This window comes from Akebia trifoliata, chromosome 4, assembly GCF_017979445.1.
Source record: "Akebia trifoliata isolate Shusen 1 chromosome 4, ASM1797944v1, whole genome shotgun sequence".
NCBI lineage: Eukaryota > Viridiplantae > Streptophyta > Magnoliopsida > Ranunculales > Lardizabalaceae > Akebia > Akebia trifoliata.
In genome coordinates this window covers 29,833,866-29,858,164 of record NC_141378.1, presented here as the reverse complement: position 1 = coordinate 29,858,164, position 24,299 = coordinate 29,833,866, and the positions used below count along the sequence as shown (strand labels likewise).

Genomic DNA, 24,299 nt, shown 5'->3' with positions numbered 1-24,299 from the left:
TCGAATTTAGTGAAAATTAACGAAATAATTTATTTGATTTTATTTTGTTGTTTTATGTGTTCGAAAGGGTTTTCTTAAGCATAAGGGGGGTTCTAAGGATGTTTTGATATTAGGGGTATTTTGGTAATTTGGTCATTTGAGTGATTTTTATCGTAAAGCTTCTTTTTGTTTGCAAAATGATAATTTCTATATTTTTTGGGATTATATTTTCTTAGCGTAGCGTGGTTTCTACATTTTTATTAGTTTGAGATACCTCATTCGAATTTTTGAAATATATCTGGTAACAAATAAAGCATTAGAATAATCATCTATCATTGGGAACCGTCGCAATCGGATTGATGAGTTGACTAATCAGGCAAGTGCAAAAATGGGGTGTCTATAGGGGCTAACAAATTTTGGGTGATGGATGCACAAGTAACAATCGATGGAAATGAACCATCAGAAGCATTGAGATATGTCAATATGTGTAAACAGTCTAATACATTGGTCAGTTATGTATTACCTTCAATGAAAACATACGCATTTTTCACAAATGTCGTAAATAAATTATTGAAATTTTTTTGTGCAATTTGAATGGAAGAAATGGCAGAAATTGTGGTTCTAACAATTGAAGAGGCACATGAAAAAAGAAAATGTAACTTATCTCAGTTGTTACTTTTAGACCCGAATATCACACAAACAAATGATAGAAAGAAGGATGAGAAGGGAAAAGAAAAGGTTGATACTACGGGTAAGTTGAAAAATAATATTGAGTTGAGCCAAGAAAAGAAAAAAAGAAAATGTGCATTTTATCATAAACTTGGACACGATAAGCGAATATGTCCTATGAATCCAAATAGAAAGAAAAATTATTGTACTCAAGGTAATTGTAATTCTATTTATAAACGAATGACTCATTTTAAAGCATTTAATTGGATAAATTATAACATAGTCTTATTTATTTATGAATTTTTCCTCAAAAATTGATGATACACAAGAATTGGGCAAAGGCATTGAGAGCGATCACAAGGCCTTTCCTTTGGAATGAGGGTATGTTTTGTTTTAGTTTGTTTATATTTGTCAAGTTCTGCACTCCTCCTTACCTATAAAAAAATATAGCTTTATTTGTCTATTGGTTGTCCGATTTAATGGTTTAGTAATGGTTTTGGCATAAACTTGAACTTCAAAGAAAGTTATTTTTGTAGTTCCATTTTGCTAAACCAATTGATACTTGTATCTGTTAACATTTTTGCTCCTCTATAGGATGATGTTATTCCCCTTGAGTTTATTAGACATAATAGTTTCTTTAACATTCCACTTACTTCTTGATAAACAATTTGAATAGTATGCTTATATAGCGAAGATTCTGGTGCTAGATTTATCACCAGAAATGGCCTTCTATTTAGATTGTTCATTCATTTTCATTTCAAAGATCTATATGTTGTTCTGTGTATTACTATATTTTATGCTCTTTGTATTGTTGGCCTTCTCTTTGGAATGTTGTAATATGATATTCAAAGAGGTTGTGATGATACCTTGCTGCCAGCATAGTTTTTGTGGAAAATGTTAGGTTCTTTATGCAAAAGCTATATTTTTCACACAAGATTAGAGAACATTATCGACAATACACTATTTTACAAATTCAGAACATTTTTTCAAAACTATTTTGGTTTCAATTTTATGGATAATAACTTTTATAAATGACCAATACTGTCGGCCAAGCCTCAAAAGTTTGGAAAAAAGCGTGATGCTCAAAAATTTATGTCATTAAAAAGTTCAACAGATTGTCCTCTAATCAAATATGGGAAATGTTGCTTACCAAATATTTCCATGTTTGGTGTTTGCATTTATTGAATGTGGATTTTGGTTGCAAGCATTTGTTTGGTGTTGGTTGAGAAGGCAAGGTGCCCCAAATGTTCTTCTACCAAGTGTAGAGTAGAAGATTTGTGGCCAAATATTTCTCTTAGGCAGGCAATTGAATATTTCCTCAAGTCTCAAGTTTTTATCAGTGATTCAGACAATATTCTTCTTTAATATGCCCCAAGTGAACATATAGTAATTGTTAGCTTATCATACAAAAAAAAATGCAATTTTAAATGAAGAATAACCTCTGAAATTTTCAATCTTCAGATGGAGAATCAAGAATCCAAGTGAGATAGATTTCTTATGTTGTGTCTTTCTATAAAAAAGAACCAATATTGCTACATTCTCCATCTGCAACAGGGAAAGGATCCAATCAAGTAATGACAGAATCTCCAAATGAGTTGATGGTTAGAAACAAGGGATTAGTTGCTTGTAAAGGTTCTCATATCATTCATTTAGATGTAGTAGGCAAATTTGTCAAATCCGCCTCTTCATCACACAAGGTAGAACATATGAGAAATGGAGAGAACGATGCAGTTGCTCATCCTACAAATTCCAGAAGTCTTGGAATCGATTGCTGATTTTCAAGGGGAAAGCCAGCTGCTCAAATTGCCTCCAAATCTTATGCAAAAGGAGGAAGGTTTGATTTTAGTCGACTTGCTCACTACTTTGTTGTGATTTTCTAATACAAAACAACCCTTTGGTTGAGACTGAAGGGAACTGATATACCATACCACCTTGTAGTGGTCGACATATCCTCGGTCCAGAGATGTGGACGAGTACAAGTTCAAGTATACCCTAAGCCGATATTGTTTGGAGAAGTGTGGGTTGCATCATTTTATTTGTTGTGGTAGTTTTTCTTTTATATTTGGAACCATAATTGAGTTACTGTCTTGCAATTTCATTCTCATGTCACAACAGCTAGTTCCACAGCCAAGAAAAAGAAGGGACTGGGGGTAAAGCCATCATGTTTTAATATTTGTATTGAGTGGAACCTCAACTAGACTTGTTTTCCAACATATTGTCTGTTAATTTTAGAAATGGCCTTTGGCTTTTTTCAAATGGAGCTAAATTTTTTACATCTACAAGAAGAAACATAAAAGTAACTACTTTCATCATGAATTTACATTATTATTTTTACAGTCATTACTGTTGTTGCTGTTAATGCTTCCGCTGCTACTGTAAACACCCCATTTTTGCACTCGCCTGATTAATCAACTCGTCAACCCGATTGCAACGGTTCCCAATGATGAATGATTATTCCAACGCTTTATTTTGTTACCAGATATGTTTCAGAAATCTGGATGAGGTATCTCGAACTGACAAAACTATAGAAACCATGCTACGCTAGGAAAATATAATCCCAAAAACATAGAAATCATCATCTTGTAGACCAAAAAGAAGCTTTACGATAAAAATCACTAAAAATGACCAAATTATCAAAATACCCCTAACCTTAAAATATCCCTAGAGCTTACGTTACGCTTAGGAAAACCCACTCAAACACATAAAATAACAAATCGAAACCAAATAAATCATTTCGCCAATTTTCATAAAATTCGACAAAATTATGAAAATGCCCCTCATAAAGTTCACGACCATTTCACACAAAAAATTTCATAAATGACACAAACCAATATTCCCATTGAATTCCTTACGAAAAATCGATTCCAAAACATCCTGGAACATCAAAAACTGACTTGAAACACAAAAAGTCCTCTCCGAGGGTAAAACGGTAATTTTACAATTTTTATAATTAAAAATTTCAAAATTAATAAATAAAATATTAAATAATTAAAGTGAAACATTAATAAAATTAATTTAAAAATTTAAACTAAAAAAATCGATCGATCAATTAGGCTCTCAGGCAAAATTGTTGAGGGTTGCCAAGATATTTATTCAAGGACCCCTCCATTTGGGGGTCCAAAGAATTAAAGATATAATAGAGGGGGGTTCTCCAAAAAATTAAAGTCAATCAAGCAAGACTAAAGTCAAGATATTAAAGTCAATCAAGTAAGACTAAAGTCAAAATTAAAGTCAATCAAATAAGACCAAAGTCAAGATATTAAAGTCAATCAAGTAAGACCAAAGTCAAAATCTTAAAGTCAATCAAATAAGACCAAAAGTCAAATCCCTAATAGAGTTCTAACTCTATTTAATAGAATTCTAATTAAAATATAACTCTACCTAAAACAATTCTAATTAAAATACAACTCTACCTAAAACAATTCTAACTAAAATATAACTCTAACTAAAAGAATTATAATTAAATACTAATTCTATCTAAACAAACACTTAAAAAAATCTATAAATAGGGGTCCTCACACCCTATTTTCGGATCAAGTCATAAATCCTAAGAGAAGTAGGTCAAAAAGCTTTCCTAGCCTCCCATAAATCTTAATTTTGAAGCCCCAACTCCTTACCTAACACTCATACTTCGATTTTAGCTTGAAAAACACCTAGAAGCCCTTCAAAAATACCCCAAAATCTATAACAAATTCGAAGAATCCAGATCTAAGAAAGAGATACCTTGCCTCGGAGATTAGAAATCAGATCCGGAGACAGAACGAAGCAAGGAGTACGGTACAAGGAGCAGTTTTATCGAATCTGAGGGAATAGAATCGTTGCGTTCGAAGGTAAAATTTCTGTTATTTTTTTTATCTAGGTCTTTTTTATTAGCAATGTAGTCTTATTTGGGATAAGTACATTATAGGAAAATTGATATATAGCAACGGGATTTAGCGACGGCAAAATTGTATCCGTCGGTGTAGAGAACTTTTAACGACGGATTAAAAAAATATTTCGTCGGTTAAGAGTTGATTTTTCAGATTTTTTTCCCTCTCCTTTCATTTTCCTTAATTAAACGAAACACTAGTTTCTCTGTTTTCCCAACCGAACGAGCTCTTTGATATCCTTCGTTTCTATTTCCCTTGAACCAAATTGAATCTCTTGATTTCGACATCTGAAATCAAATGAAATCTCCATTTTTTATCCGAAGAGATCGAGCTGAATCTTGAGGCGATCGAGCTGATCAGGGATGAAGATTAGATCCGAGGAGAGAGCTGATTAGGGACGAAGAGATCGATTCATTCAATAATTTCAGATTTTCGACTAGAGGTCTAGGGTTTCTCATCGATCAAACCAAGGTAAATCGATCTGTGTTTTATTTTATTTTCCAAGTTGATCCTCAAAACCTAATTAAAAGTCTTCTGTTTTGAGCTCTCCGATGTTAAAAGTCTAATTAGATATCGTTAATTAAGTTCTGTTACGTTTGCAAATGGAAATGGTGGATAAACTAGGTTTGAATTTGAAACTTTAAAAATCAAAGAAACTCATAAAAGACTTTGGTGAGTTCAGTTCTTTCTTCACTTTGAAGAACAATCCAAAATGAAATCTGTTTTTGATTCTACTTTAAAATTTTCTGTTCTGAAGCTTTTTGAAGTTGGACCATGTTGATTTGAGTAAAATCGTAGAATTCTTAGATTGAGCAATTGACTCAGTTTCAAAAAATTTCAATTTACTTTATAAAACCTTAATTCCTGGATTGATCCTATGATATCTTATTATTATTGTGATTTATCTTTCAAAAATCTTTCTTGAACTATTGATTAGATTAATGCCAAATCTGATGCTGAATTTTATGTTGAATCCGCGAACTGGAAGAAATTTCTGAGAATAATTTAGCATTAAAAGAGTTCCATAAGAAGGACTTCAAGTCCCTCGTGTTCAAAAAGATTAGGCCTCCTACCAAGTATCAAGTACTAAAATCTCTATATTTTCTGTTTGGTAGTTTGTTTATATCAATATAGTGTATATCGATTTTGATGAGAATGGTGATACAAATTCAATTTCATATCTATCTCTCAAGAAGAGGAAAGGTACTCCTCATAGGGCTCCTCTATGTTAAACAAAGAAAAAATATATTTTTTTATTTAGAATATTATATGGTAATTAAATAATATTTATGGTTATAATTAAGAAGAAAATCCCTTCTACTTGTACACTCTATTGGAATTGCTAGGTGGACCCTAAAATTTGGATAAAGTTTTTTGATGATTGGTCGTTATGATCATGATTGGGGTTTGCTAGGTGGGACAGTAAATATAAGCTGTACAGCATAAGAGGTTGGGTATTTTTTATTATTATTTTCTGTTTGAGCTTATGTAGCTGAAATATTTTAACTATTAATAGTAAAAATGGAATAATTTATTTATTTATTTTTTAATTTGGATGATTGGATGTAGTTTTGATTGTATGTTTCCATTATTGAATTATAGTTAATTGAATCAAATTGCATCGGATCAAATTTAGATCTAAATGTAAAGATCCGATCCAATAAAACTGGATCTATTCTGACTCTTATTTGGGCTGGTTCCAAATCCATCGATCCATATGGGATCCAATGACAACTCTAGTCTATTAGTCTTAGCTTTCTCTATTTTCTTAACTTCTTCATTGTTTCAAGCAAGTATTAGCCTCTTCTCTAACTTGTCTCCATATGATATGGGAAGTGTTGGCTTTAACAAGACTTCATTAAATGATCTTTTAGAATTGACTTCCACTTATATGCCACATTATAATTAATATTTTATAACTTAATGATTAATGATTCTATTATTTAATAATTGTTTTAGTAACCAACGTATAATTTATATTCTGTTATATTTATTAATTAATCATTTCCTAATAATGATGATACCACCTTTGGAATTGAGAATTGTTATAATGCTAGTTGTTAGCTTATACTTACATTTTCATATAGAAAATGTACTATATGGATTTTCAACATTTTTCTTATCCCATATACTACTAAGGATTCTCTTTTTCGTTTCAAATTAACATTCTTGTGATATGTTCTTTTGTGTGTGTGACCTTGTGTTATTAGTTTAAAGGTGACGTCGTCGTAAAGTGGACATGCCAATAGATAAAAGTTGGATTCAGTTGCCTAGAAGTACCCTTGAGTATGATGAAGGAGTTATTAAGTTCTTAGATTTTGCATTTTCTCGTTCAAGGTTTGGTAACATGATTAAGTGCCCATGTGTCAGATATCTCAATGCGATTTTAAAGGATCGAGATAACGTGCATGGTGACTTATTATGGTATGGGATGAATAAACATTATACTCGTTGGACTTACCATGGAGAGAAATTTGAAGATGAAGATAATAGTGATGAGTCTAAAGAGGGTGATGATATGCAAGGGATGTTACATGCGTTTTCGGAATCCCTAATTTTGATGATGAAGAGGTTAATGAGTTAAATGATGATGGTTCGGATGAGCCAAACGATGATGCAAACAAGTTTTATGAAATGTTGAAGGATGTTGAGACTGAGTTATACCCGGGTTGCACTAAATTTTCAAAACTATATTTCATTGTAAAGTTGTTACACCTGAAATGTCTTAACAGATGGAGTAATAAATCATTCGATATGTTACTTGAGTTGTTAAAAGATGCATTTCCTGTTGGAGAAAAGTTGCCAAAAAATTACTATGAATCAAAGAAGATTTTGCGAGGACTTGGTTTACATTACAATAAGATAGATGCGTGTCCGAATGATTGCATGTTATTCTGGAAAGAACATGAGAATGCAAATGAATGCGCAGTATGTGGTGAGTCTAGGTGGAAAACTGTTAAATGCCAATCATTTGAAAATCCCTCTGATTCTTCTTTAAAGGAGAAGCAAATACCTGCAAAGATTTTGCGTCATTTTCCATTGATTCCTAGGCTTAAGAGGTTGTTTATGTCTTCAAAAATAGCTAAACATATGAAATAGCACGCCGAATGTCGTATAAAAGATGGGGTAATAAGGTATCCAGCAGACTCTATGGCATGGGAAGCTTTAGATAATAAATACCCATCATTTGGTTCTGAACCTCGGCATGTTAGACTTGGATTAGTCACTGATGGCTTCACTCCTTTTAGTTACATGAGTACTCCTCACAGTACATGGCCCGTTGTTCTGATTCCATATAACCTCCCGCCATGGATGTGTATGAAGCAAACCTCTTTTATAATGTCGTTGCTTATTCCTGGTCCTAAGGCTCCCGTGAATGAAACCATTAGTGGATGAATTGCATGAATTGTGGATAGAAGGAGTTAAAACATATGATGCATCAACAAAACAAAATTTTCGGATGCATGCAGCGGTTTTATGGACTATCAGTGACTTTCCTGCATATGCTAACTTGTTAGGATGAAGCACTAAAGGAAAACTTGCTTGTCCATCCTGCCACAAGGATACTTGTTCAATACAATTGCAAAAAGGAAATAAAGAATGTTACTTAGGACATCGTCGATTTTTACCACTTGATCATAAATTTCGACATAATAAAATATCCTTTAATGGCAGAATTGAGTTGGGAGTTGTGCCAAAACCGTTGATAGGCGAGAATGTGTTCGATCAATTACGTGACTACGAGCAAATCATATTTGGTAAGGCAGATAAAGATAAGGATGGGAGGAAAAGAAAAAGAGATGATTGCAAATTACCGAAGAATTGGAAGAAGAAGAGCATTTTTTTCAATTTACCGTATTGGAAAGATCTTTTGTTGAGTCATAGTTTGGATGTTATGCACATGGAAAAGAATGTGTGTGAGAATGTGATCGGAACATTATTGAACATTGAGGGTTCAACAAAAGACAATTTGAAGACCCGTCTTGATTTGCAATTAATGGGTATAAGAAAAGAACTTTACTCGATATCGAATGGGGGAAAGTTGTTACTACCACCTGCATGTTACACAATGTCTTCAGTTGAGAAAAAGAAGTTTTGTGAATGCTTAAAGGATGTAAAAGTACCAGATAGTTATTCGTCTAATTTCTCAAGGTGTGTTCAAGTCAAACAATGCAATATATCAGGGCTCAAGAGTTACGATTGTCATGTTTTAATGCAACAATTTATTCCACTTGCGCTAAGAGGAATCTTGCCTAGGAATGTGTGTTTGGTTTTGATTGAGTTGTCCACATTCTTCAGACAATTATGTTGTAAGGTTCTAAGGATAGAGGAGTTAGAACGCCTTGAATCTCAGATTGCGTTAACACTTTGCAAAATAGAGATGATAATTCCGTCGGCTTTCTTTGATATTATGGTGCATTTGCCTATTCATTTAGCCGATGAGGCCAAGTTGGCCGGACCAGTACAATATAGGTGGATGTATCCAATAGAAAGGTACTTGCACAGGCTAAAGTTATATGTGCGTAATAAAAATCATCCAGAGGGTTCTATTGCTGAAGGATATCTTTGTGAAGAATCGTTGACATTTTGCTCGAGGTACTTGCATGGGATTGAAACGAGGTTCAATCGACCAGTGCGTAATAATGATGTTGTTGATGATGGTTCAAGTGAAAAATTGTCAATTTTCAAAGAAAATGGCCGTGTTATAGGAAAGGCAATCTCACAAATGTTGGGACGGAGTGAGTGGGAACAAGCTCGTCTATACGTGTTAAACAACTGTGATGAAATTACTCCATTTGTTCGGTAAGATAAATCATTTAAAAACATTTTTATTTATATTCATAATTGATAGTAGTCCTTAATCAATGAAATAATTTATTGTACAGACAACACAAACAGATGATTAAAGACACTCATAATCACATGAGTGTTAGGGATGTGGAGCGAAAACATGTGAATGAGTTCGCCGAATGGTTTAAACATCATGTATGTGATAAATATCATCAAAATTAACCCACTTAAATATAGTTTTAAATGTATTAATTTCATTCTTTGATCTTAATAGGTTTCACAAATGCGATTAAATGGTGAAGACGTAAATGAACAAATCTATCAGTTAGCTCTCGGCCCTTCTCATAATGTGATTTGTTTTAAGGGCTTCATTGTAAATGACTTTAGATTTCACACCAAAGAACGAGATAGCCGGAGAAAAATTCAAAATAGTGGAGTATTTGTCTTTGTAGAAACACATAGTTTTGCAAGCGCTAAGGACACTAATTCGGTGACAGGTAATGTGGGATACTATGGCATCTTAAATGATGTTTTAGAGCTGAAGTATCCAGATGGGAATCGAGTCATACTATTCAAATGGCATTGGTGGGATGTCATAAACCGTGGGGGATTCAAGCAAGATGAATATGGTTTCAAATGCGTGAATGTTACACGGACCTTAGCCACCAACGAACCATACATTCTTGCAAATCAAGCACAACAAGTTTTTTATATAAAAGACAACACCCATTGTGATTGGCTTGTTGTAATAAATACACAACCACGAGACTTATACAATATGGAGCCGGAAGATGATGTAGTATCAGAACCTTTTCAAGATAATGAGCCAGGGTTGCATCAAAATGCAATCGATACAAATGATGATATTATCACTTGGATTAGGAACGATATCCACGGAGTACTTGTCGAAGGATATGTTGGTGATGATCAAGGCTTCATTAATGATGATGACGACGATTACATCTAGTATATGATTGATTGTATAAATTGTTATTTTTTTTATAATAATAGTTCGTTTTAATAAAATGAAATTACTCTGTCATTTGATGAATATATTGATTTTAATTATCTGAGAAATTGTTGGTTAGATATGTTGCGTAGAAAATCATCCAAGCAGGTGGTCCAACAGACAGTGGGGAGAAATGACCCCTCAAATTCAGTCTCAGATGCATCATCTAGTATAGCTAGACCATCTATGAGAGGTGGAAATTGGAGTAGTAATACAGGTATGATATGTTTTATTAAGTTATTTTGAATACCTTGTAGTATTTAATACAATGTTTGTCTAAATAAGTTTTCATTGACATATTTTTTATTTTGTTATATTTTTTAACTCTTTAAACAGTTTCTAGCAGTACTAGAAGGAGAGGGCCTACGCGAGGCGTAGGAAATTTTGGACAAAAAGTAGGGCAGAAGATGTTAGTAGATTGGAATGCTCATTGTCAGCTAATAGGAAAAAATTCTAGCCATTTTACACATTTCTTAGGGTACGTTGTGAGGCATTCTGGTCATGCCCCATTGCAATTCAAGTCATGGACTGAGGTTCCAGAGCATGCAAAGGATTCCTTGTGGCAAGAGGTTCAGGTAAATATAGATTACTTTATATTTTAGGTATTGTTTTACGTTTGCCTTAACAATATGATATATGTTTATTATTTTTCTTGTAATGTTTATTTTTTAGAGATTTGTTGAGATTGATGATGATAAAAGATATTGGGTAATGCTATCCATGTCAATGAATTATAAAGATTGGAAGAATGACTTAAAATAGAATAACCTACAATTCGATATGGATGAAGAAAGATTGCTCAATATTCTTAACAACGTCTCAGAAGCCGATTGGACCTGGCTCGTCCACTATTGGAGTACTCCTGAGGCTCAGGTATAAATTATTAAGAATTTATTAATTAACAATCCTTTATTATAATTTTATGAAATTTGTGTAGGTTGTATCCAAGAGGAACAATGAGAATAGAAAAAAATCAAGTAATCAAATATGTTGGGAGGACAAAAAGTTGTGCACAATATCGTCATGAATTGGTGCGTATATAATATCTGTCATTTTGATTATTTCATTATCTTCTATTATTCAATATGATTTATGACATATATTTAATATGATTATGTTTGTATTACTAAAGGGTGAGGGTAGAGAACTGGGTAATTTACCTACTCGAGCTGAAGTCTTTAGGAAAACCCATACTAAAAAAAATGGGTTACCATCTGATCCTAAGTTGGCTGAGCTTATGGTATGTGATCTTCAATAAATTTTAATATAATGCCAAATAAATAAATTTGAATAAATTCATACTAATTAGTTCATTTTTGTTGTATAGGCTAAAATGAAAATGGATCATGAAAAAAGTGGTGGATCAGATTCTACGCCTATAGGCGAGAAGATATTCACTGACACATTTGGACCAGATGGGCATGGTCAAGTGCGTACATATAGTCTAGGCCCGACACCGAAATCAGTTTTTGGCTTCTCTTCTCGCTCATCTCGTACTAGTTATGCCAAGATGCAATCTCAGTTGACCAATCTACAACAAACATTAGAGGAAAATAAAAGAGAACATGAGGAGAGGTTTGTTGAGATGCATAATCAAATGCAAAGTCAAATCCAGAGTCAGGTGCAAGAGCAAATAGCACAGTACTTCCGCACCATGTTTCCAGACGGCCATCCTCCTAGCCAGGGGTTATGAGGCTTTTTCTATATGCTTGCTTGTCTTTCCCATGACATTTAACTTTTTTTGTATTATCTTCGTACAATATTTAGACTATATTAGATAACTTTGCATGTATTAAGTAAAACTTTTTTTAACTCTGCATGTATTAAGTAAAACATTTTTAAACTCTAGATGTATTAGGTAAAACCTTTTTAACTCCGCCAATGTACAACTAACGTTTTACATTGCCGGTCCCAAGCCCGGATAAAGGAGGAGGGAGAAGGTATGCCATGGTGTATAGAAATAACCATACACTTAAGTTCTTTCTTCTTTTTTAATCACCCTTTTCTTTTCATTTTAGGTTTTAAGTGCATCTGGAGCTTTTGTACTGTCCTTATGGCATGGAGAATGGGTTTACTAACCCATTTGCCCCCGATTTCTCAATGACCTCCTTGGAGAAGGCCCTTAAAAGTGGGACAGATGGAATAGAGGCTGCCGATATTGAGGAGAGGTTTGTTTTTCCTTTTTATGCTTTCTGTCCAAAAAGAATGCCATATACCTGATGGTTACAATCATCCTATTAAGTTGATTTTTGCTTTACAAGATCTCCTAGGTGGGACCCATTGGATGGTTCTTACCCTCTTGCATGTGCAGCGAGTGTCCTAAAGTTGTGGGCAATATTTAACTGCTCATAAATGCTCAACTAATAACATTCCCTATTCTAAAAATTGTATTACATTCTCAAGTTGTGAATGACAGTCTGAATCCAGTTTGGAATCAGACTTTTGACATTATTGTGGAGGATGGGTTACACGATATGCTAATTCTGGAAATTTATGATCACGACACATTTGGGAAGGTAACATCTTCTACCAATCTCATTTATTTGTTCTCCATTTGATAGTTGAGAATTTATGTTCCATTGATCACTGATGAAAAATGTGCCTACCACTACCATAATGACATTATCCAACTTTTTACGTGTAATCATTGAATTGCTTCTTATGTGATTAACTACTCGACTACGTGGAATATGAAATATAAACCATTGGAGTGTGTGTGGGTAGCAAAGAAAGATGGGCTTAGTTTTCTTTGCTATAGGTTTGATTCTTTTGTCTTATTGTAATTTTGCTTCGGCAATTGAGGTTTCTTATGATGGGAGGGCCATCAAAATTGATGGGGAGCGTCGAGTTTTAATGTCTGGCTCCATCCATTATCCCCGAAGTACAAGTGAGGTAAAAATCTAAATCTAGTTAATATATATATATATATATATATATATATAATTTTTTATTATTTTCTTTTGTTTCAAAGGAAATGTTTGATTCATTGTTGTACTTTTGGTTCCAGATGTGGCCAGATTTGATACAGAAAGCAAAGGAAGGTGGACTCAATACAATTGAGACTTATGTCTTTTGGAATGCCCACGAACCTGTGCAGCGTAAGGTATATTTTTTAAAAGTCATGCTAGAGTAACATTGTGTGGGGACATCAGTTGGTTGACGTGGATGTGTGCTAGAACCATAGATGCTTTTCATTGAGGTACAAGTGAGATCGTGATGAAAGCATTTATGGTTCTGTGCACGCCAATGTCCCTCACAATGTTAATTGAGCATTATTCATCTTTTAATCTCTTAACAAAGTCTTATTTTATTTGATTATATTATATTAATAAATTGTAGATAGATTTTAATACTTTTTGTTTTCTCTGTTCAGTATGATTTTACCGGCAACCTAGACCTTATTAGGTTTATCAAGACAATCCAAGATGCTGGATTATATGTTGTTCTTCGTATTGGACCTTATGTTTGTGTTGAATGGAATTATGGGTAATTTTCTTTTTATACAATTAATTTATAACTATATATTTATATCATCGATTACTTCTCTAAGAAGTTGTGTGGACTCGGCAACTATTCCAGCAGCTATGAAAGCAGATTTGAGAGGAAGGATCTCCCAACTTCAGGTAGTGTTTCTTGATCCAACAAGTCATATGATAAATTGACTACTGTTAGATTATTGTAGGATTCTTAACTACTTTTAATTTGCCAATTGTGTGTAGGATTCTTGGTTTTTGTATATGGGATACAGAAGGTAAGGTTGTTGGAAGGATTTGGTGTGGGTGTAATCTCCTACATAGTAAGCTTTTGAGTAATGCTCTGGGGTGACATAGGGATTTACTGTGATTCTCACATTTCTGATGTGGAGGTGGTCACATAACCGTAGATACTTTTACTCGTAGGTTCCTGTGTATATAGCAGAGATATCGCCTAAGGACATAAGAGGAATTCTTGGAGTTGTGAACTAGGTTGGTACTGTTTTTGTTTCCTAATTTGAATCCTGGGTTCTAAATATTTTTTATTAAAAACCAAATGTAATCCTTCAAATCAAACAAGTTTGATCTCTCTGTTTTCTTTCTATATAGCTCTCTGTCACAATCGAAATCGAGATTATGCTGGCTTATGTATTAGGACTTTTTGTTAATTGGAGAGTGCTTGCGGTTTTGGGTAAGCCTACATAAAACTAACTTTGGCAATCTTTAGCTATTAGATGTCTCTTTCAAACTAAAAACAGAGATTTTGTTGGTAGAGTTTGTAAAATCTGAGAACAACATGAGCTTGATGTTATGATGGTCCCCAGAGGTGTAACCATGTCCAATACAATCATGAACAAAGGAATTGTAAGGTAAGATGCGTCACCTTTCATTAAAAAAATTTCCATCATGATGATATTCAATGGCCAGAAATATCTAACAGATTAATATCTCCCTATCTGGCATGTAGTTCCATCTAATGTTTACACGTGGTGCATATATATAATATGATACGACATCTAAACTACTGTAATGATCTACAGCAAAAAATGAACTCTCTTTAAGATAAAAGCCAAAAGCAACGTAATAGAGTGGTTGTCCATAATCCATAACTTGACGTTTGACGTACTTTGCAGTCTTGAAAGAGCATTATTGTTTCAGCTAACATCTATTCTGCTGCATGTGCTCCTATTTCATATATTTTTTTCTACTTATTGTGTAGGGATTAAATGCTTCTATAACTCCCAATGCATCCATAATAGAGGACAGTAATATTTTTTTTCCATAAATAACATTGAACATAACATTGGTTACCAGTGATGATAATTTAGTTTAGCAGATAGGATATTAAATCCTTATTCTATCGTTTTTGGGGTGCTTGATGTGCTAACCAAGTTTAACATGATTCATTTATAGGTTTTTTAGCAGTTTTAAAATTTGTTCATTCTGAAATATCTTTTTAGAGTTTGCTAAAATGCTGGTTCTTGCATGACATCACAAATTTATGTTTCAAAATTTTGGATCGTTCATGCTTATTGGAGAATAATTTGACAAGCCTACCCGACTTTATTAACTCAATTCTTCAATGAAGTGTTTTAACCAAATGACCTTTTGAACAACACTAAAGTGGGCTATACACTCTGCTTTCATGGAAGATGTTTTGATATGAAGCTTATTTCTTGCTATTTCATGACACAAGACCTTTCATCCAAATCAACATCTGCAAATGTAGCAGGTCCTTAAGCTTGTCGATCTGTAACGTGTTTACGTTACCAAGCAATATTATTTGAGTTTGAATAGTAATGTACCAGCTGGTCTTGTGCAGAACATTTCAGGTTGATTCTTGGCTTGGGTTGGCTAGGATTTTGGTTTGGATTCAGACTAATGCCTTATAGTTGGAGTTGGATTTGGATTAGATACCACCCGACCCAACCAAAGTTGCATTCCCAAGTCTCAACATCTATAAAACAGGTAGACTTTTGTCAACCAGGATTGATTGCTTAGATCTGTGCCATGTGTTGAAGTATGAACATTGAAACTGATGTCAAACAGATTAGATATAGGCCTGCTGTTGGCAGAGAGGAGATTCATGATTTGAAGGTATGTATGTGTGCACGAATTTCACTTCCTATATCAATTTGCACATGAATTGCATGATTAATAAGGAAACTGATGTCAAATAGATTAGATATAGGCGTGATACTCCACTTGTTCTTCGGGGGATCTCTTGCACATTTGAAGGAGGGCACAAGATTGGGATTATCTGCCAAACGTGAGTGCCAACGATGTTCCTGCTATCCTTCCTTTGCTATAAATCTTTTGTTCCTTTTTTCCCAACATGAGCCACAAGGGATTGTCGAGTTCCTTCTTGTGTAGAGGGGGCTTCAGGTATTGGTGGGATTTCTCAAGGACAATAGTAGGAGCAATGCACAGATGGCAGCAGCCGGGTTATTGGCCAATCTTCCAAAATCCGAAATGGCACTCACTAAGAAGCTAATTGAGTCAGGGAAATACGGAAGCAACAGAGGTGTGCACTGATTTTGATTGCAGGAAATACAATAATTGGCGCAAACGCTGCATGTATGCGCTGCGCTGGGCTGGGCTGGCTTTTGTAAACAAATTTTTTTTTAACAAAATAGCATATACCGACGGACTTACAAAGTTTGTCGGTATAAGATATAGCGACGAAAAAGAGTCATGTCGGTAAAGATGTAAACCACTAATGGAAAACAAATTTCCGCACAAATTTTTTTTCTAGAAAATAAGTGATATACTGAAAGAAATTTTATTGCGCCGTCGCTAAAACTAATACTGACGCAACCATCTCCGACGAGTGCCGATGAAAAACCTATCCGTCGGTAAAATATTTTGCGACAGAATTAGGATGATTTAGCGACGAATCTAACCGTCGGTATAGGTCTCTTTCCTAGTAGTGGTAGAGACCGGCATTGGCTGGGTGGGGTTGGTGCCTAACACCTTCCAACCCCGTAATGTGATCCCCGGATTCAATTTTTCTTCAGTAGATTAGTTATTTTTTTATCCGTTTAGAGTCAGTATTCGGTTCCTAGACCGTAATAACTGGGTGGCGACTCTCAAACCTCAAGGGTCAAAAGCGGATCCGCGCACCCCACGGATCGAGGGCGTTTTCAGCTACTACTGTTGTATTTCCAAAAATCCCTGGGATCTTGGTTCTTCTTGCTTGAAAATTTTATTATCTCAAATTCCAAATGTGGTTTAACAATTCCATGGAACATAAGGAAAATTGTGGAATTATTTTTGCATTTGAAATTGAAATTTGAATGTATAAAAGTTTTATTTTTGTTATTGTTTTAATCCATTGTCTATGGGATACCTAATGTTTCTTGTTGGGAAATAGGGAGATCATACATGTTACATGTGCGGTTCTCTGGATCATTTCATAGGAGACTGCCTAGCAGCATCCAATCCATATCCTATACTTCAAACAGGTAAAGATATAGGTGGTTATGTAAGCCCTGCATGTTTTTTTTACGAGTATATATATTCCGAAAAGTTTGTAATGCTAACCTTCGGATTTCAGGGAATGCCATATATTCCCAAGAGGCATGTCAGCTTATGGACCACATTATTGGCACGAGGCTTCATTGCCCAACATTAGACCCTTTGCAAATGTATATGCCACATCTGGGGTCATGCCATTCAATCCCACCATGGTCCCAATTACACCTTACAAGGTTCCTTCTTATATGTTATCAATGTATGCTGGTTTGTCAGTACCCTGGTAAGTTCATTTTTTTGTTAATATATTTCGTTTTTATCTCAATACATCTTTTAAGATACTTGAACCATTTTGTAGTGGTCTTATGAGGATGGGTGGTATGGTGCCTCCAATGGACACTGGATCATAACGACCTGTAAGTTGAGCAGAGATTATGGAGCTTCAAGATGGTAAACAAAGACAAAAACTTTTAAATGATGACAAAGTCAGGCCAGAGGGAAGAAGGTAGTTTCTAAACAAGGTAGTTCTCCCATTTGGTATGTAGATCTTTTAAAATGGTTTTCCTGTTTCAGTAGGAAAAAAAAAAAACAAATCATAGTGTTTCCATAAATATGGTTTTCAATTATATTTTCGAAGGAGAAGAATATGGTTCGACTAATTATGTTTGGGAATTTAGAGGTTATCAAACAGAATATGATTGTTGTATGTATACAACAGTTATCAGGGAGGATGTATGAGCAATTTGGTATTTGCAATGGTTAAGATCTTGAATATTTGGTGATAATACTAATGTATCATATAGCCATATGTGAAATTGAAAGCAATTGACATGTCCAAACCAAGCTAGGAACACCTGAAAACAACATGTTGAACTCTTGATGCATTTGAATATTTCTCAAATAGGTCTTTGAAGGAAATTTTTACTCTTTTTATCCTTACATCGGTCTCTCAAATTTTTCACTATTTTGATGTTTTTCTAACTCTTTTGATGGAAACAGTTTATGCTATGTTAGTGCCTATTCATTATGAAAGAGGTCCCAGTTCATTATCTTGAGACTGGATACTATGTTTCTTTTAATTGGAATGAATGTTCTTTCATTGGATCGAATTTTATGTGAGAAACTCCATACAATGCCCTTGAGAAGGGGTTCCAACCTAACCTTGTCAAAACTCAATTAAGTTTGATTAGTTGAATCCTACGTATAATATTGTTAGGATTCTCTAGTTTCTTTGAATCCTGACACACCCACCCATTGCACCATGCCTCTTTTACTACTCAATTTATGATCATTGATTTAGAATTTGAATTCAAATCGCAATAAAAAATCAACAATAGGACTTGTGGTAGTTCTACCGTTGAACTGGATGGAATTGCATAACAACCAAATTCACAAAGATTTCCCATATTACTAAGTCACATAATAACCGTGTTGAATCTCAACCAGGTTTATCAAAGTGGGCTTAAGAACAACCAGTTATTTCCTCATTAGATTAAGAGAAATTATGATTATTTTGAGTTCCTTATCCTGAAAATGAGGAATAATTTCAAATATACATAAGCTAGTACATGCCAAATAATTTCAAATATTGCATACTCAATATTTTACTAACCTTGCCTATTTAGTGACCCCTTACTATACATTCCTGGTCCAAAGCCCAGATAGGTGTAATACTGGTGATATTACAAGATTCCTTAAATGGGTCCATACAGAAAATACAAATTACTAAAATTACAAATGTCTATTCTAATCTTCGATTTATAATTTATCTATTTTTTCTTTCAAATTATTACAAAGATTTACAATATTGTCACAAAGGTCTTCGATCTTTTTTTCCCTTTTATAATTTCTTCACCCATTTCTATGTTTGTTGATGCAGTAGTCTTCAATTTCTCATCCCACATGAAAAAATCGCAACCATTTTTTTCTGATTGAAAAAGAATTTACATAAGACATAATTTGAGAAAAAAATTCACTTTAAACTACATGATGATTCAATACAAATAAAAAAATTCACTTTCAGTTGATTTAGGACAACAATAAAATTTTTTCCTTTTATTGCCATTTTTGTTGGATGTAGTAGTTATTAATTTACAAGGTCCACATCCACATCCACACCATTTTAGTTTATCCATTCAAATCCAATATTCATAATCATTATTATTTCCAACTTAAAAGAGACAAACAAAAGAAATCATAAAATTTTCAATAATTTATTGCCAAAGCGTATGTTAAATAATTAAAGCTTATGTGATGCCCCGCCAAACGCTAACACAAAGCCCCATGTCAGATCTCGAGGCTCTAGGTGGCGCCTCGAAATTTTGGCATGGTCTCCTCTGTTTATGTTAGCATTCCAAGGCGTTCAACCTGCACCTGATAAATGACATACAATCCTACATATATACATACAAAATAGAATATTAGCGGAAGCCTATATACATCTAATAACGTACGATAGATTAGAGTGCGGAAGAAGAAATTTATATACAGGATTATACAGAAATTCCTTACTCTAACAAAATTCCTAACACTCAGAACAAAATCTATAATACTTTTGATCTAACTAACACCACTAGGGGTAATAATCCCAGTACTCACCAGGCAATGGACTCTGGTCATCTATTTGACCAGATGGTCCCCACTTTCTGGTTCTACGCCCGCCTCGCCAACTGTAAGCTCTGAAGCTAAAAAAAAAAGGAAAGAATGGGTGAGTAACAATGGTTACCCAGTAGGAAAACAAACAATTTCTGTCAATAACCTCTTCTAGTATGAACGAATAAGCATATTAAATCCTTTTAACATATGCAAAATTTTACAGAATAAACTACGATTAACTGGTACACATAACCAGGGATAAGCAACTAAACATTTTAAAACTGACATTACATCAATCAACAGTACTCACTATAGTATTTTCTTTATATACAAATCTAATTGACCAAATAGAAATATTAAACATGTATTTCATTTTATATATCGAAGTAAAACAACAAATACATATTACACTATGGTGGAGTATTGGAATTAGAGAGTTGGGATTCACGACTGGATCGCTTCCAATCGGGACATGATGTTACAATTCTTCTTTAGCTTTTAGTTCCTGATTTTGTGGTCGGTCGCTGCACTTACCACGCTTGGTTGACCATTTATCCGGCTCAGGCTGACCGTTTGACGTGACTGTAAGTAATGGGTCTCTTTTTTATGTGTCAGAGCGTTCGACTACTATAGATTGTTAGTGATCACTGATTAATCATCTTCGTTTATGCCTATCAGGCGTGCATGTGATTCCCAAATGTACAAACCATTCGTATACCACTACCTTTACATTACAAGTTCACTGGTAAAGATAGAGATGAATAACCCGGATTCCAGTTGTGATTCCATTCTCATATGCGTCCCAGACTACGTATGAGCTTGGTGGTCCCTACCGTACATCCCAGGATAGTACACCACTCCGGATGATATGACGCACTATCCCTTTAAGCATTCACAAACTCTTTAACAACTTATAAAATAGTTACATATATATATATATATATATATATAATTTTCATTTGAAGACAAAAGAGAAATTAACAATAGAAGGTTGAGAATGGATATCCAGTTTTCTATCATGCAAGTGTGGCCACCCGACCTAAAATAAATAACAGAACGGAAAAGTAAACAGCGTCTCGCGCTAACAGAAAGTAAATAAACATACAACCAGTAACATTACCCCTGGATATCCATTCACCAACTTACACACAACACAACGATGTAAAATGTAGACATCACCCCTCGGGTGTGACTTTGATATTTTACCGTTTCATACCCTTTTTCCCTTTTTCGATTTTTAACATTTTCAATCTTTCAAACAAAATATCCACTTTCTAATATTCATCAACTCCATTTGAGTTCATTGAATATTAAATCATTTTTTTTCAACTATGAAATTCATTTATCAATAACATTGAAAAAATACAAAACGGGGTCCGAGCGTTACACAAGTCCTAACTGACGGAAATAACTCGGTGAAATATCCTACCCACGTATACTTTGTTATAAAATACAATTAAACATATCAAATGTACAAGTTCTGACGTGAATTTGAAATAACCAATTGAATTCTATATTTTTGGAAACTCACAACAAATTTTTAATAACATCCTAAATAAAATTTTAACAACCTACGATTACTATTAGAAATTAAGAGTTCCTTACAATCTCTAAGCGATAGGATCGAAGCGCGTACGCGAAAATCGAGATGAACAATATGAAAATCGAGATGAATCGTACTATGAAGTGGCTAATTTTTGAATCTGACCCGGTGATTTTGAAGATTTCGATGCCGTCGTCCTTTCTCCCATCTGCAACGGAGGACAGTTTGACCTCGAAACAGACGAAATCCGAGGTCGAAGTTTCGAAACCCCCGTATATAAATACAGTTGATTTTTGATGATATGGGATGAAAGAGAAGATGAAACGAAGAGATCTTGGGTGGATTTTGTAGATGTCGAGGCTGCGGACGTTTTTCCCTTCTACGGCGGAAGTCAACGACGACCCGTTAGCGAGAGATCTGAGTTTGAAAATTTGAAAAAAAAAATAAATTTAAAATATATATATCCGTTGACTGGTTTGGGTCGTTTAAAACGAAAGTGAATAGTGAAAAAATTAAAAAATTTATTTATATAAATTTTGGGATGAAATCGGTATTTTACCTATTATTTCGATCGACGATAACTTGACCATCCGGACTCCAAAAGTGACGAATGAATACTTTATTTCGTCTAATTTTTCGTTCCGAATCTAATGGTGTGATAAATTTCTATAAATTTTTTCTCTAACAAAATTTACATTTTTGACCTGAGGTGACCCCTAAAATTGATGTCATTTTCGTTTTTGACGATAATTTGACTTTCTATACTCCAAAAATGACAAATAAATAGTCCATGTTCAATAATTTTTCGTTACAAACCCAATGGTATGATCGAATCTTAAAAATTCTTGCTCTACTAAAAAGTCATTATTTTAGTCTGGTCTGACTCGATAATCGAGGATTTTACAATTTTTATGTTCGGACTCGCATTTGAGCGTGCTTACAGGCTAAAGTATATTTTTTGATCATTTTAAATCTAATGGTGAGGTTAGATTTCCTTAAAAATTATCAAAAACCTCCTAAAGTTTTATCCCTAAGTCCTACTTTGAAGATTTTCTCAAAATTCCACTATTAATTTTTCTCGAGATACGAATAAAAAATTTGGGATTTTACAGCTTACCGCTTTTGGACATTTAAGATAATGATGATTAGGATTTCTTGAAGTTCTAAAAATGAATACTTGACAAATTCTTTTATCACAAGCACATGAAAATTTTTATTTCCATCGATATCCCAAACACTTGAGAAGATAATATGAAAAGAAAAAAAAGAGATAGAGAGTTGGGTAAGCATCTTAAAATACTAACCAACATGCAAAATTTAAATTCAATATTACAACTATGGAAGCAAGGGTATAGCCAACCCACCAAAAAAATATAAATCTAGTAAATAAAAAAAATAATAAGTAAAAGTTGGGGTGCTAATAGCAGGTGGTTGAAGTCCCAGCTCATATACCATGGGTACCAAATTTCATATGTAACATTATCATTAGAAATCCCTAAATTTTTTTTTCAAAACAATTCAATATACTACTACTAAAGACAACATGGGAGTTCAACCACCTTTTGATGTGTCCAACATAGGATATTACTTGAGACAAAAAAAAAACTAGAGTTTGAGTAGAATTAACCTTTTCATGCAATGCTTATAATGACATTAACATGTTACCACTATTCATTTTTGTATAAAATCATGCCTTCTCTAAATTTTATCTTTTCTGATTTCAGTAAGAAACCCAAAAACTTCATTTGTATATTCCTCAAAGTTTACCAAAGTTTATAACAAAAAATTACTGAATTAAAGCCCTGTCGAACAATTACAGAATCTGAACTTTGTAACTATGGGTATATACAAATAGAAACCTATTTCCAAATACCCAACAAATTGCAAACCAAAGCATTCCCAGAACATCAAACAAAAATCTTGTTGAAATCTTGTTAAAATCACATAAATGGAAATTATTATTGATTTGAAAAATTGAATAACAAATAAAATTGAAACTAATTGTAAAATTATTTACTTACAATGTCACAATTTGTTGACCAAATTTGGGTTAGTGTCATTTGTTAGCTCCTCCAACTAAATAAATTGCTAATTGAGGTAACCCTGCAACAAATTCGATATTTTTAAATTAATAAATACATAAAACTTAGAACATGAAATTAAAAAAAAATTACTTTCAGGGCGTGATTTCTTACCTTTAAGAGAGATCAAATTTAGTAGTCGATCGAGAGAGAATGAGAGAGAGTAAGCCAAGAACCGTTGTCGCTTTAGAAAGGAGGGTGAGTCACCTTCTAAATGCGATATAGGTCATTGAGAGAGAGGGAATGCGAGATGTTTAGGATTTTTTTGCATAGAGATGAGAGGGAGGGAGCTGATTTAATCACTATCGATTAGAGAGAGAGGGAGGGTTCGTCGCCACCTTAAAAGAAGACAAAGTTCTGTCGAGCTGTAGTCACCCAAATTGAGTTGTAGAGAAACGAAGAAGAAGATTGGAGATAGGGGTAGTCATCGTCTGTTGTCGATAAGGAGAGAGGGAAAATGCGAGTTAGAGAGAGAGAGATGAGGAAAAAGTCATGACCTTCGTTTCCAGTAGAGATAAGAAGAAGAGGAAGATAACAAAATTATGTCGAGCTATAGTCGCCCAAAACTGCAAAGAAACGAATCGCCTAAAGCTGTAGAGAAACGAAAAATGAAAAAAACGAAGTTGAGAGAGGAGCTGGTTGGAGATACGAGGAGGCAAAACTAATTTTTAAAATTTTATTTCTTAAGTAACGATTGTAAGGTTACAACAAATCACGACCGCAGATCTGCATTTAATCAAACGACACAGACGATTTGTAGAGATGTGAGTTGATTTGTTTGTACACGGAACATGACTCATATATATATATATATAT

At 33.9% G+C, this 24,299-nt stretch overlaps 2 protein-coding genes across 3 annotated transcripts; both read left to right on the top strand.

Moving 5' to 3' along the window:
• The first annotated feature begins 6,756 nt into the window (after positions 1-6,756).
• LOC147404694 (uncharacterized) lies at positions 6,757-10,275 on the top strand. The gene is made up of 5 exons (XM_086437886.1): positions 6,757-7,088; positions 7,250-7,576; positions 8,193-9,320; positions 9,404-9,503; positions 9,583-10,275. Exons 1-5 carry the CDS (start codon positions 6,757-6,759, stop codon positions 10,273-10,275), a joined length of 2,580 nt encoding a protein of 859 aa, XP_086294012.1.
• A 5,256-nt stretch (positions 10,276-15,531) lies between these two features.
• LOC147404693 (ABC transporter C family member 10-like) lies at positions 15,532-16,387 on the top strand. 2 transcript variants are annotated; one of them, XM_086437762.1, is made up of 4 exons: positions 15,532-15,758; positions 15,840-15,887; positions 15,971-16,059; positions 16,164-16,387. In XM_086437762.1, the coding sequence occupies exons 1-4, from the start codon at positions 15,672-15,674 to the stop codon at positions 16,282-16,284; spliced, it is 345 nt and encodes a 114-aa protein (XP_086293888.1). In that variant the 5' UTR covers positions 15,532-15,671; the 3' UTR covers positions 16,285-16,387. The 2 variants fall into 2 exon arrangements, 1 of the variants encoding a protein (XP_086293888.1); XR_015177241.1 differs by having other exon boundaries at positions 15,536-15,887; positions 16,176-16,387.
• Positions 16,388-24,299: the final 7,912 nt, after the last annotated feature.